Consider the following 15,245-nt stretch of genomic DNA (forward strand, 5'->3'; position numbering starts at 1 on the left):
AGGCGGGACACCATGTCACCGTCTGCAAATGAGGCAGGCTCCTCATCATTTGTGCACTCTCTATCTGGCGTCTCACTTTAACCCTTACATACTGTTCATATTTCACTGTGTGGTCCGGATAGCTACCGAATGGTTAATTACAGATCAATTTAGAAAAGGATAAATGGTCTGGCTTTAATAAATACATTATAAATCTTTAATAGTAGTTTCAGAGAGCGGGGAGAATGTTTTAAAACCTAAAAGATCCAATTATTCTTGGAGAAGACCATCTGTTTTTACACAACGTCATGCCCTGTTTTACCCAAGACACGGAAAAAAACAGCCATAATGATTTAAATGGATTTCATTAAAAGTGAAAATAGGAGGAACTTTCTGGAATTGTTGGGATATTTACTTTAAACAAGTACTACAATCTTTAAATGCCATCCTCACTGCTATATCATCAAATCATTTTTTTAATTCAACATTAACCAACACAAAACATAAAAAAAGATGCTTATTGCAAACTCAGTAGCAGTGGTAAGAAAGTGGCAGGATTTGCACATTTCATCACTCACTGAAGGCACCTCAGATGCTTTAACAATCTTATGACCTCACCAACTCCTTTTTCCATCTGTTTTGATCTTAGCAGTCAGCTCAGAGTAAATGTGTCCTAATTTCTTTAAACTATCAGTTTATTTTTACATTGATTTCAGTTATATTGCACGTGCAAATGTAATGTTTGCTTTCATATAGCACTTCTAATCTTACCAGAAAACTTTATACATTCACACATTTACTTCAAGGATTTATACACCTCACCTTCAGCTAATTTAGAATCACCAATTAACCTTAAAATCTATGTCTCTGGAGGAATGAAGGAAGCTGGAAAACCTCAAATAACCCACCTAGGCACAAGTGAGAACATGCAAACACCACACAGACAAGGAGTTGAACTCTCTTGCTGTAGGTCTTTCTACGAGTGTAGAGGAATCCTAGATCTCTGTTCCTCTTGTGCACCATGTATGTTCACGCTTCTGCTGTTTCACGGTTTTGAATGTCTCCCATGACCGCTCAAAGCACATCTGTGTCTGCAGCAACCTGGACAAATGTGATGGTAACATAGTTGTCATGACAGTGCAAAGATCCTCCTTGAACTCTGTCACCTCCACTACCGTCCATCCATCTATCCACACAATCAACAGAAGACTGCACCACAAAAGCATTCACAACACATTTTTTTCTTTAATTTTACACAGAAACATGTGTACAGGAGAAATATCCAGAGCCTTGGGGGAGGGGGTACGGTAACACTGGCTCACCTCAGGATGTCTGCTGGTGAAACTTGAAGGGTCAAGCAGACGACTGCACTTAAATTCACTTAGGAAACAACTGAATGTTTTTAGCATCACATAACATCTCATGCATGACATCAATTTCTGACATAATTATTAGTTTAGTCAACAAACACAGACATACCCATTCTCAAGTTATCCACAGGCACAGAAAATGAGCAGAACTGCTGCTCTGGAAAGTTCAGAATTTGACTCACTTCATGTGGCAAAAAATACAATCAGTTCTTTTAAAAAAAGAGAAAAAAATATTTTAAGTCATTTAAATGCATTTTGATAACAAACAAATTCTGCAAATCATCCAAAAATCAATTACTAGTAACCCCAGCAAGAGATTCACTAAAAGAAAAACTATGGTATATCAGGACTAAACAGTTTAGATACAGTGAGAGCAGATCAAAAAGAATTTATCCATTTACTGGCAGTCAGTTTTATGCCATAATAAAGTTAAAAATAATAATAAAACAGTTGACATACTTCAGTAATACAGGGAAAAGTTGAGGGTAACAGTGAATCATTTGACGTTATCTGACATATACACAAGTAAAGTGGCACCAGTATCAACAGAAAGCAAACACAGCTGTTTAAGGCTTTGATCACATGACCAGACATGAACACGACTGCAGAGGTTTAGCAACACAAATCTTCCAGGAGTGATTATTAAATTTTTTTTTTCTTTACAGCACCGCATTATCACTGAAAACAGACTGACACTGTAGACTCATATTTGCTGCTTTACTGTTACACTACCAGTGGTGATAAGGTCTACAATAAAACAGTGCTAAAGAATGAAGAAAAATAAAATAAAACATGTTCACTAAATTAACCCAGGCAGTAAAGCAAAGACTTCTTAGAGGTAGGAAAATGGTAATGGAGCATTTATTCTTCAATAATCAATCAGCTAAGTGTTCGTGTCCAATGAGGACTGTCTGCAGAAGTAAACTATTGGCCAATAAAAGCACCAGGAAATGCAAATCAATCATGTTACTTTTGATATTAGCAAAACCTGAAGTTGTAATTGGTTTAGTGACATTAAACTAGTGTTGTATGAGGAGATTTTTTGCATGAAAAGCAACAAATTTACAGGGTTACAGGAAATGAAAGGCCACATAAGAAATTAGCTGATGCAAAATTGCCCTATACTTCAACCCAGACACCTTACTAGAGCCCAATTTTACACTGATTACACTTCCGCTTGTTGTAACCATGAACTTTTCAAAAATGCATTTGCATCTCTGATGAACAACGTGAGCACAGCTGCCATTTAATCTGACCGAGGGATGCACTAGGTTGATTAAATTAATTCATAACAAGCATTTGAGAGCTATGACCATCAAAGCATCCAGCATATAATGAGCCTCATTAGCATTACCCCGCAATTCAGATGTTAATACAGTGTAGAGATATCGGTGACACAGAATCTTCGTAATATAAACAACGACCACAGTGCAACAACACTCGACACAGAGATGCTTCGTATGAGATAAAATCTACAATGACCTGTCACCAGCTATGGTCACGAGCTGATAATAAAACAGTCTAAAAATCCAAACTTGTGTCCAATTAATGACACACAACCATCACCCTTGCATACAGTACACAGAGTATAACCAGCAAAGAGGACCTCTCGTGTGAAATTATCTACAATAAACTGTATATCATCTTTAGACATGACTTATTAAAAATTTCACAATATGTCTCTTGAAAACAAAACTAGAAATCTTTAAATACATTTTCTTTTGTTTAATAATATGAGTGATTACTCTTATTTATTCATTCATTAATAAGAGAACTTGATCAAAACACCTGGTCCAACCTGAGCCCAGTCTAAACCACATTGCAAGTGAATGCAGCCAGATCTGATTGCATGAACTCTAATGGGAAAGTTCATTCTGTTTCAAGTCACTTCAAACAGCTCTGAGGTCAGAATGAGAGGAAAACACACAATATTGCAATACCACCCCCATTCTATTCTAGCATTGGCAGGTATTCCGGGCATATTTATTTAGCAGTTTAATTTAAGCAGTGAAGCAAATAAAAAAAACAATGTTGCAACATAAAGCAACACTACTTGAAAGGATGTGTAACAAAAAATAAAATAAAATATGATGTTGGATGTGCTTAAAAGAACATTTTAGTGTGAATTGGGCCTACAGACAGGTTGTGCTGACTGAAAGTTAACTCATCCAACCAATCAAAGGGCTTAAAAAGCTCACAAATGCAAAACGGGGGTCAAATTCAATGAAAATTTGATTTCAAGTTGGATTTACCCTAAAGCAGCCGTTTTAGCAGAATGGCAGTTACTAACTTTTAGACATGCCAAACTTCAAAGCGTTCTGTTGCCTTCGCCTATCTGCACTTTTGCTGGTGCAGATAACATGACAGTGTTGTATCTGCAGGTCTCTACTGGGAAGATGGAAAGAAAGGGAAAAAAAAGCTACTTGCTCATTAAAATGAAATTAATTAATACCATGAGGGAGATTTATTCTCAACTCATTATACATCAGATCATTTTATTTAAACTGTACGTGACCAAAGAGATTTTGATTAATGGTAAACACGAGGTGGGATGAACTTTATTATGTGAAAAAGTATTTTTGATCCATTTTACAAAACAGAGATGAAAATGTTTAAGGGGCCAAACCTGATTAAACACAGAACATAAAGTTGTTAGTGTTTAGATGGTGATACTGTATTTACAAGGGTTCAAATTTACAACATCAGATTTTCTCTTTCATGCTTTGTTTTTTTAATACGGAAATTAAACCTGCGATCCAGTATGAACACTGGCTTCTTAACCTTTAAGAGTATTAGGTCCAGGCAGTACATTATGGTCTGATTTAGCTCAATTCCCTTTAATAAGGACGATTTACAATAATATACAGGACTGATATTCAGTAAAGTTATGAATAGTCATCTCATGATGAGCTCAACTCATCCCTGGGCTTCATTCTTTTGCTTCTAGGATAATAAATATATTTTAAATGCATTAACAGGATCAAAGCTAATGGAGCTTTCCCTGTAAGTGCCGTTGAGATGAACAGAGAGAGTCAGAGGGAAAAATGCCAGAGTAGGAAAAAAGGTAAGAAGATGTAGATTTGTGAGGTCACTACCAGTCTGCGTTCTCCCAGGTTTCCTCAGCAGGTTTCGTGGGACTCTTCTTTGTCTTACCATCTGCATTCTCCCAGTTGTTGTCCCAAGCCTCCCAGCTCTCTTCTGTGCTGTGTTTGTTGTTGGATGCTGCTTCAGAGCCCCAATTGTCCCAACTGTCAGAGCTCTTCTTGGCAGAATTATCTGCAATGGTCCAGCTGTCACTGCTGGGAGATTTCTTAGCCTTTAAGGAGCTGTTGCTGCCAAAGGTCTCCCAGAAGTCCCTTGCAACAGGCTGGCTAGAACTACCCTGATATCCCTCAGTGGCATCCATGTTTTGGTAGCTCTCACCAGCAGACCTGAACATAAAGAAATGCTTTTACAGGCCATAGCTTACAGCATTGCATCACAAAGTGCTTAGGATTCTGAATATGAAACATTTCATTTATTGTGTATTAAGCTTTTTTTTTTTATTACCCATCTTCTTGTTTTCCAGAGAACAGATTAGTCAGCTTTGACCCAGCTCCCTGAACCTAAGGAGGAAATAAACTATTTATGTAAGTGTACCTGTACATGTAAAATACCTTATTTTTCATTCATTCAAAGGTCAAAGAATAACGTAATAAAAAATAATAAGTCCTAACAAGTCCATTACGACAAATCAGTTTTTACTACACAATCAAACAAATTAGTTTTAGCAAGGCAGTAATATTAAAATGACACAAAAACACATTTTCTAACTCTTTTACATCATGTACTCACCACCACAACAAAATGGCAGCAAGAAAAACAAGAAATTAAATGTAATTAGTATAGTTCAAACTTAACGGCACTGCAAAACCAGTCTCCTTGGAGGACTAGAGCGTATAGTGTATCGGGGGGCTCCGGCAGTTTTGGATACTGTTTGCAATAGCAGTGCCAGGGCTACTGCTCCTCACTTGGGAGACTGGTTTTGCATCAGCACAGTGTGGCAGATGTCTGCCATTCCTACCTTGTTTGCCAGCCCAGTGATGCTGACTGCCATTTCATCTAGCAATTTGCCATCTTTCACCTGGACGAGCCAAATTATTGTTAAAAACTAATAAAAACAACAGTCTAATGAAATGCGTGGTGAAGAGCTCATTTTTGATTGTGGAAAAAAAACAATACAGTTTTTTTGTTTATTTTTTTAAACAGCACAGATGTTTTAAAAGAAGAGGAAGAAGAAGAAAGACAGTAAAGAGTGTTTAAAAAAAAAAGCACAGACTACAGATACATTAAATTAATATTGCCAACACTACATTAAAAGACAAAAGCATTTTGTTTCTGTCGGTCCACTCAAAGAGAATAAATCACTACAAAGCATGGTAAAAAGAGGCACCCTTCTATGTGTAACAGTTAAGATTGAAAAGTCAATTACCCTGCTGATGCTGGAATTGAATTTAAAAAAAAAAAAAATTTAAAAAAAAGGAAAAATACTTTTGTTTTCTTTTTTTTCTTTTTCTTTTTTTTTTTAAAAAGATGACATCCAGGAGCTGCTCACTTGGCAGTTAAATCTGCTAAGCAGAAGCATTGTGTCAAAAACACTTACTATTACTGCAAAAATGGTAACATGTGTTCTAATATTACATGATGTCAAAAGAAAGAGAAAAAAAACAACAACAACAAAGCTCAGACACACCAAATCCCCAAAGGTAACGAGCTGTGGCTTTCAAATGAAGAGCTCCAGGATGCATCACGTCTTGTTTACTGTGAGCAGACAGCCGGTGGTTTTGAGATTGCATTTTGACCTGAATGCAACCAAAACCAGCTCAAGCATAACAGCTTTGAGCCTTAACAGCACTCAGAAAACAAGCCACGAATTTTCAGGAAGCTTATGGTACAAAATAAATAAATAAATAGTCTGTTGCCTACAGAATCTATGCATGCTGCTGTCTGTTTATAGGGAATTCACTGCGGCTGTCACTGATTCAAGAACATAAAAATGGCTCCAGTAAAGCAACACCAAAACCTAGTAGAATAGTCGTGATGTCATTTTGTGCACTGAAAGCTGGAGACTTTGAACTCAGACATGACGTGAACAAAGAGTTTGGCTGTTAAAAATGTTTGTGCTATAGGCTTGATCCAGTGACAGTTCACACTGACTCACACACGTTCCCAAATAAACAGCTCACAGTCGTACGCTTCTGCAAATCCCACAGCTGAGTCACTGACAGAGAGAGAGACAAAGCTTTGTGTTTACCCCCCCCCTTCCATCTTTGAAACTACAGGTCTGTCGTTTAATGTTAGTTGGCATACAGCAGATAAACTGGCACAGACAGGCAGCGGAGAAAATAGCACATTCACATCTGAAGCTGTTTCGTGTCTAAAAGCACTGCATCCCACCACCAAATCAACAACTTCAAACATCAATGTTACCTTTTCTTGAGTAGGTTTGATAACATTCTCATTTAATGTCTGTCCTAACTCAGTGGCCTAGTTGGAAGTCAGAGAAGAGAGTTCACTTGAATGAAACAGTTTAACATTCACAGTACTGCAAGACACTGAGCTGCTTGTTCTGCAGTAGCATGCAGCCTGAGCATTCCCATCCACCATGACACTGAACAAGCACTAGAGGGTGTAATGGTTCAAGACACTGGCAGCATGGCACATCTATAACCCCAAATATTACGATATTTTTGCTTCTTACTCTGTGTGTTCAATTCTACAGAATAGCATCAAGGACTCCCCACGTTTTTTCACAGAAACCAATCAGGTGTTTGCATACCATTGTCCCTCTTCAGCGCTGTTAGCAGTAAACACAAACACTGGCATGCATAAAAAGGATAACCCATAATCAGTGGATGTGAGTGAACAGTGCTTCTGTTCACTCCTATTCCATTTGTCCTAAAGGTTATCCATATATTCCAAATTCAAATATGAGAAGAGACAAAATGCCTTGTGTTTAACCAAACAGAAGCACATGGAGACGACAATTCTGACAACATTTTTTGTTAAAGGTTTCTTTAAAAGTGTTAAAAAAAATAACTAAAAAGCAGACAATAATTCTGAAAAAACAAAAATGGTAGATACATATTAAAAAAAAAAAAAAAAAAGATATAAAAGAAGCACCATGCATTTACAAACTGCTTTACCGGTTCTGGGGGCGCTTTATAGCCCCTTAACTAGATCCACAGAAGGCAAAGAGATAGTAAAGTAGTAATACAGTTATTGCTTGTAGGTTTATATTATTAAAATATTTACAAGCAAATGGCATACGCATGCTTATACCATCAAAAGAAAGAGGAGACTACTTAATACAGTCTGTAGAAGAGTCAAAAACCTTTATTAACAGGAGCAATAACTGGCTACTCGAGATGCGATAGACTTACCTTTAAGGTTGCTTGGTTTGCAAGTTTAGTTGTCTGCATGAGAGGGACAAAAATAATCACCATTTAAAGTTTTGTTTTTTTAAATACACAAGTTAAATGCCCAACATAAATTCTATGAAAATAAAACATCTTTGTGTGGATCAGATTTATAGTTTTTCTATTTTCAGTTTTTAATTTTTTGGCATTATTAGTTTCCGGTAATGTCCAGAGTGTACTGGCTTGTTTTGGTTTAGCTTTTAAAATGTTCTGTTAGTTGGAAAAATGTTCATTTTTACTCTTGCTAAATTATTATGCTATGGACTCTATTTCTCAGGGCCAGATTTAAGATGTTCAGTACAGAGGCCTGTACTGCAAAGCAGGTTTTTGTTTTATCCAGGCAAGTTCAGGGTTAACCCTGGGGAAGGAGGGTTAACTTCTTTCTAGGGTATATCACCATAGTAACTTAGGCTGCAGACCTAACCTGCCTCAGAGCAGGTTGGGTTTCAGATTAGAGGTCAACAGGTATGAAATCCTACTGGCCAATCACTTCTCCAGGAAATAGCATCACTAATCCTGGCAGGTCTTTTGGACTTCAATAGGCAGACAGTAGGAGGCTCTAAAGTTATACTTTTGTTTTGTTTTTTTGGTTCGTTTGTTTTTCTCTGACAATTACACACCAATGGGTTTACACAGCTGAAAATGATTAAAACTAAAACTGTCACATGCACATTTAACCATTAATTTAATAGAATAATCTATCAGATTACAATGGGCAGTGTCTTAATGATAAAGTTGTGATACTGATAAGTGTGTTAACTTCTTAGACAGTCAGCGCTGTTGATGGCTTTCCTTCAATGCCTTCAAATAGTTTAACCTTCATAGTAATTTTTTCCAGTCTAACTGATCAAAACATTTAAATAAACACTTTCACACAGTGCATTTCCTCTTACTTTCACTCAAACCACTGCTTTTTCTGCAGGAGCTGTGTTAATTTCTGCCTCTTCATGTTTTTCCAGAATTATAGTTTGCCATCCAGCCATGTGTGACCACTTAGCCTGACATCAGCAATCAGGTTAAGACAACCCAGGGTAGAGCCCAGCTATTACAATACAAACAACTCACTTAAAATAGTGTAGACATCTTGCTCTCAATAAGCTTATGCAAAAATGCCTGCTTTTGTTGATTTTGGTATCACATTGAGAAAAACAAAATGAATACATTTCCTATTCAGTTTATTATTAAATTGAATGAGTTAACCTTTGTTTGAAGTCACTTACATTATCTTTGGCAATAGAGGCAAACTTGCTAGCTCCAACAGTAAAACTGCTCCAACCCTGTTAATAAAATGTTTAAAAGTTAAGTTATATTAAGAAAGAAAAAAAATTAAAATACAGTTCAGCCCACCCCCCCAAAAAAGTGTGTCTTGACTTACTGAATAAATAGAGGACATGGCATTGTTCAGGAAGTCCTCTTCTTTCTTCTCTGGGGTCACTGTGTTGCCAAATCCAACGTACCGGTTCTCTTGATTCCCACTGTAACCACCTCCACTGAAAAAGCAGGAAAGATTTTTTTTATTTTGAATGTACACAAGCCAATAGAACAAAGATTCATAAAGGAAACTTAAATGTACAATTAGCAAAATTTCAGATATTAGACAAGGGCAACAACATTTCAAACGTCACTCATTACTTTGGATTTTATCCATTTCCAGAAAGGTTGTGTACATGAGAGACAATAAATCAAGATACAGTCATAAATATGAAGTCAAGCTGGCATTTTTAAATAATTATGAATTATCTCTCAAAGTCTCCACACTGTAGTTTGCGATATAGCTTTAACGTTCATGTTTTTCCTTGTATGCGCAAATGAAGTTACACCAATAATTACAGGAATGACACCTTATTCTCTGCCAAAGATGTCACTGATATACACTATGTATCTCTGCATAGCAAATAGTCATTTGCTGCCATATTAATGTTTATAGAAAACTTTAGAAACCTACCTCTGATAAGAGTTAACATCATCACTCAGCCAGTCTTCAAAAGCTTTATCACTGGATTTCGCCGAGTTCTGTCCAGATCCTCCAGAACTAAATTTTACATTACAGAAATATCAATTTGCTGTTTTGATGCCTGCTGTTCTCTATCTAGTATCAGACCCAGCATTAGTAAGTTTAAAATCTCCTTCATTCATACCGATGAGAGGATGAAAGAGTGCTTTTGGGTTGAGGGGACGTCCAGTTTCTTGCAGGGGAGGTCTCAATGGACCACTCCTTTCCCTCTGCTAATGTTGCGACCTGTCAATGCAGTGATGAACAAGGGTGAAGATGTTAGCGCGAACTGGAAAGCATTATATCTAAACATATCAAGCTAAATATAGCTCATTACTGAGGATATACATTTATAATTTAAACCACAATTTCGTTGTACATGTACAATGACAATAAAGGGCTATTCTATTCCATTATGTTTTATCCGGTCCTCTGTGAGTGGGTTACTGGAAGAAAAAAAGCATCAGGAATAATTAAGAACTGAGTGTGAAGCTTACCTTGTCCCTGAAGAGTGCAGCAGCTCTGCTGTTGTATTTCTCCTGCAGAGTCCAGTTTGGATCATAATCATCTTGCAATTCAAGAAACAAGCGGAATTTTCCATTTCCACCTGCTTTCATTTTCTCCAGTTCAATATCTTTCCACTTGTCCATGGTGACCGAGCGCACAAAACTGCAGACGGGGAAGGAAAGATAAAACTGCATATTATCAGGCTGTAACAATTTCTTTGTGATCATTTGAAGGAATACACAGACTACTCTGGACTGTTGCTTGTAAACAATGTTCTTCCAATAATGTAACATATTCACAAAACCAATCCATATATACACTAGAGCATTTGATTAAAATGTATTTTTTTGACTAATAACTGTATGTTATTTTACTATAGTAAACTTATCTCAAAGTTTAACATGTCTTTGTAGTTTGCCAAATGTCACAAAAATGTGACTAAAGTTAAGAGACACCATGACTCATCACATTGTTACCTGAGATGTACTCCCAGGCCCCTGTGCTTGCCAGAGCACTCGAGACAAATCCAGATGCCATATGTCACACTAACCCACTGAGGGTTAAAAGCTCCACACTCAAAACACAGCTGAAAAAAAACCAAAAAAAAAAAACAGATGAATATAAGCAGGTAAAAAAACAACAACAACACCACACTTCATATTCAATGATATACCCTGGAGTTCTTCATTTGATTTTCTCCAGCAAAAAGCCAACTAATGTTCTTACAAACAAACTCTATGATACAGTTTTTCCTAATGTGTGATCTGAATATTAGAAATAACCTTCTCTAATTAAACTAGAATGTGTGCCCTCTTGTGATTCATTTATTTGGGGCCATTTAGAGGACGATAGTGCAAAAGTGCAACCTCTCAAGGAGCTGCTATCTTCTCTGTAAAGTAGAATAAAAACGTTCCGGTGGGCTGAGATTATTTTGGTTAAGAACTGAAGTTAAGCCACATGGATCAGAAGCTTTAAGGACTTACATTATTCTCATCCTGAGTTCTCACTTCCTTCAGAACTCTTCTGGTCCTTGGACTCGCCATGATGACTCACACTGAAACAAAATTGCAGAGGATCATCTTAAAGACAACTACTGGAACAAAAATACTAATACAAACCCCTGAGAATTAATACTCATCAACCCAACTTCATGTTGCTAAGCAACTAATTAAATGCCACCAATACCCATCATCTGTTTCCCACACTGAAATCACACAGTCTCACTGGAGTATCACTTTATTTTTGTATTCTATTATAGAGGGCAGGTTTAATTTGTGAAACTGAACCAACATATCCAAAGGCTGGACAGCAATCAGAGGAAATGTTTAGATGATGAACTTTAAAGGACCTGAACCTGCTCCACAGGCTGCAGCCATGAAACACACACAGAAAAAAGCTGCAGTAAGAGGTCAAAATTCAACCAAATATTCATCAAACCACGAGTTACTGCTGACAAACTGTAAAAGTTTATATGAAAAATGTTATAAATGTAACTTTTTAAATGCTTTTTGTTCACAGGAAGAATGAATCTAACATTTTATTGTGAATTCAAATTAAAGCATTAATGAATTATCAAATATTCACCTGATTTTCTGCTGCATCTGGCAGTAAGTATGCACAATGTGGGAGGCTACTGCAGGTAATTTAGCCACACCATTTTACAATCATGAAACCCCTACAGCTTCTTTGTTTTCACGTTTTTATCTTTGACCACGGCACAGAGACAGCATCAAACTAGACCCCTGCCCAACATGCACCAAGCAGCAATCACAATGATTCTTATAGCTTCTCTCCACAACCTCAAACAAACTTAATAGATTTATGTAGTAATTACCATCAGTGAACACAAAATGTATTGTTTAAACTGCAGTGCTCTGCCATATCAGGTCATCATTTAACCATTTATAATGTCATTCATTGCACTTTTGGTACCCATTTTTAAAGATTAACACTTTCATAAATATTAATGGAAATAGGACAAAGTAAGTGGAATTGTTTTTTGTTTTTCCAACTGATTAGTTTACTAATAAAAGAAAAGTATGAGTATTATGATATTTGAGAAGCTGAAACCAGTGAATCAGTGAATGCCATTTAGGGTATTCACTGATCCGCCCTCCCCAGACGTTTTAGCCAGAACCAACGGAAATTCCCAACCACTGAGTAAACCACTTCAAAACAAGCATATCATCTGTTTTCTTTATCAGAAAAAATGCATCATTTTCTGTCAGATACAGTAGCAAATAAACACCAAATGCCTTTACTGTATGCAGACCAGACATGCCTATGTATTTAAATACAACCCTGCCTTTGTTTCCTTGTTACACATTAATAAAGGTCATGAAGATTAATGAGCTGTAAAAAATAAAAAATGCTGACAATAAGTCTGCTTGACTGGCTAATCCACTGCCTATCTAATCTGTTCAATAATAAAAGATGCTGATATTACATAACAGGGTAAACCAGACATCTGAGTTTTACCTGAAGCAACATCTACCAAGTCTTGCACATGTTTAGCAAAAAAAAAAAAAAGATATCCTACAAAGCCTGAGTATTTTCAAATAACAACTGGCAATGCTTTTGGCTATTCACTGGCTGGCAGACGGCTTGCAAATATAATCTGGTTTCATTAAACAGGATTACGCTGACAACTCATCATATACACTTTGTTCCCATGCTCACTCACTCTATGTACCCCTCTCAGCAATTGATTGCCTTATCAGTATATTCTCATACTCGAGTACTCCTCAAAATTATTATATTCTCTCATAACAAAATACTGTTATACCCAAGTCTTCTGAAAATCCTAAATCCTTTTAAAAACTGAAATAGGTGTAACATTTCATTTTTAAACATTTCCCTTCGTTATAACTATTTTTTCCCCTTTAACTTTCACCCCTTACTTTAGTGCAGGAAGGTCAAACTCATTTTACATCGTGGGCTGCACACAGCCCACTTCCATCAGTGAAACTTTTCTTTTTGTCAGTGTAAAGAAGTTTAACTACACTTTTAATCTCTGAGATATGTTAATAATTCGACAGCATCCATAAACCTTTCTGCGTGATAAGGAAATGCTGCTGTAGTAAATGAAAAATCTGTCAGCAGGACTTTTTGGGCTTAAACTGTGAGAAATACATTTGTATAATTACAGAAAAAAAATGGTAGCTCCTGCAATTATAGATGTTTTATCAAGTCATAGAAAACATGTTATTGATTTGTACTGTAGTCCCATTGTAAGAAGGAAAAACAAAACAAAACACTGAACCATCTATAGAAGACAGTAATAAAATGTAAAAAACAAACAAACAACAACAAAAAAAAAAAACAGGCACATTTCTGTCACTTAAGAGCTTAGGTACACAATGAATAAACATATGGGAGGACCTTATCAGGAAGAAAAGCTATAAAACTTGGTTCAAGAGTTACGCCCTCCTTTACTTGTTCAGATGGTCCAGAGATCCAAATTGGGAGTCTGCTGGGTCACTTCTGGCCTCCTGGACCTCATGTTTGCCACCAATGCACTTATTTTACCATGACCTTTACCAAGTCTGAAGTTTGGTTCTTGTGGTGATTTCTGCCACATCTCTAGATTCTAATTTCCTCGCCTTCAGCCCTGGTTAGCTGTGCTTTGGGGGCAGATTGTGGGGCAGTGGTCTCGGTGTAAATAAATGTAGTGTTCCTCGAGTGTGTAGTTCCACTCGGTGACTTAAATGCCACATTGTTACCGTGCTTGCTTACTGAAAATGGTGCTCCTACTTCAGCAGGACCCGATCTTCCACCGTCACTCCAGAACATTTTGCCCTTTCTTTTTCTTTCAGCATTAGTCTCTTTCTGTCAGCATTATGTCTGTGACATTAACATATTCCCCCTCACGCTTGTTTAACTGATCAATACGCGACTGCGATCTGAATGAAAAAAAGGCAGACATCTACGATAACTGGCAAACAAGCTGCTTAATTATAAACCATAAACATACGTCATTATACGCTGTTACATTGCTCTCCCTATAAAGCATAAAAGCAAGCAGCAGTCTAGTTAACAGTCAAATTACGAGTTACATGACAATTAAGTTTTAGCTGAGGTGCAGACGTGTCAAAGCTCTGGGAGACACAAAAACTACCGCCCCCATGCAGGGGCTTAATGTGTGTGTTTCACAGCACAGGTATAAAAGTATACTGGTGTGTTTTCCACGTCTTGCTTTGACTAATGATTCACAGTCCGTCTCCAAAAGGAGATGACAGCGATGATAACATTTAAATGAACTGACGAGATTAGCAGCACTGGTAGCGTTAGCTTCACCGGGAGCTAGCTAACTGACCCGTTACCTGTCTGTGACCGACGAAGAAGCGAGGAGCTGTTTCCAAAGTCTACTGATAAACTCCGACCTTTCTCCTGTCGCGGAGGATCAGCAAAAGCTGGTGTATCACAGACTATGTCGGTCAGGGAGAAGATAATTTTTCAAGAATGCTGATGTTAAACACCGGTAGCCATGTTCCTGTTTGCATACGTTGGCAATGCAATGCATTATGGGAGTGATTCTTCTTCTTCTTTTGCATTTTAATGGCGCCTTTAACCTGCTCATTGCTGCTTGTTACTGGACTGGAGTGTGTGGGGGTTTGAGGTTTTTTTTCTTTTGAGTCACAGTCCACAACCACGACGACGACAATACAGTTTGTAAATAAATAAATAAATAAGGTCACATTTCAGCACTCTGCTATCATTGTCTGATTTATCAAGCAGCAAACTTAGAAACTCATATTAAAAAACACTTAAAAACTGCACACCAAATTCTTGAAATACTTGAAATAATATCCCAAAATTCAATGTGAGTCTTTCTGATTAACTGAACTTCAATTTCAGTGATAAATGCGAGTTTGTGCTCCACATGGAATTAGGTTTATAATAACAAAATATGTGAATGGCTTCTTTCTCATTGCTTTC

General features: G+C 37.1%; 1 protein-coding gene across 2 annotated transcripts; it reads right to left on the reverse strand.

The window, feature by feature from the left end:
• Positions 1–1,727: 1,727 nt before the first annotated feature.
• Positions 1,728–14,812, reverse strand: arfgap1 (ADP-ribosylation factor GTPase activating protein 1). 2 transcript variants are annotated; one of them, XM_085353194.1, is made up of 13 exons: positions 14,630–14,812; positions 11,291–11,361; positions 10,784–10,893; positions 10,298–10,469; positions 9,946–10,046; positions 9,753–9,839; positions 9,183–9,297; positions 9,028–9,084; positions 7,772–7,804; positions 6,819–6,875; positions 5,413–5,472; positions 4,899–4,954; positions 1,728–4,780 (listed from the first exon to the last, which is right to left on the reverse strand). In XM_085353194.1, the coding sequence occupies exons 2-13, from the start codon at positions 11,348–11,350 to the stop codon at positions 4,441–4,443; spliced, it is 1,248 nt and encodes a 415-aa protein (XP_085209320.1). In that variant the 5' UTR covers positions 11,351–11,361; positions 14,630–14,812; the 3' UTR covers positions 1,728–4,440. The 2 variants fall into 2 exon arrangements, with proteins under 2 accessions (XP_085209320.1, XP_085209321.1); XM_085353195.1 differs by lacking the exon at positions 14,630–14,812 and having other exon boundaries at positions 11,291–11,659.
• Positions 14,813–15,245: the final 433 nt, after the last annotated feature.

This window comes from Diplotaxodon limnothrissa, linkage group LG5 (genome assembly GCF_057381915.1).
Source record: "Diplotaxodon limnothrissa isolate DT_005_m linkage group LG5, D_limnothrissa_male_GT1.1, whole genome shotgun sequence".
Taxonomy (NCBI): domain Eukaryota; kingdom Metazoa; phylum Chordata; class Actinopteri; order Cichliformes; family Cichlidae; genus Diplotaxodon; species Diplotaxodon limnothrissa.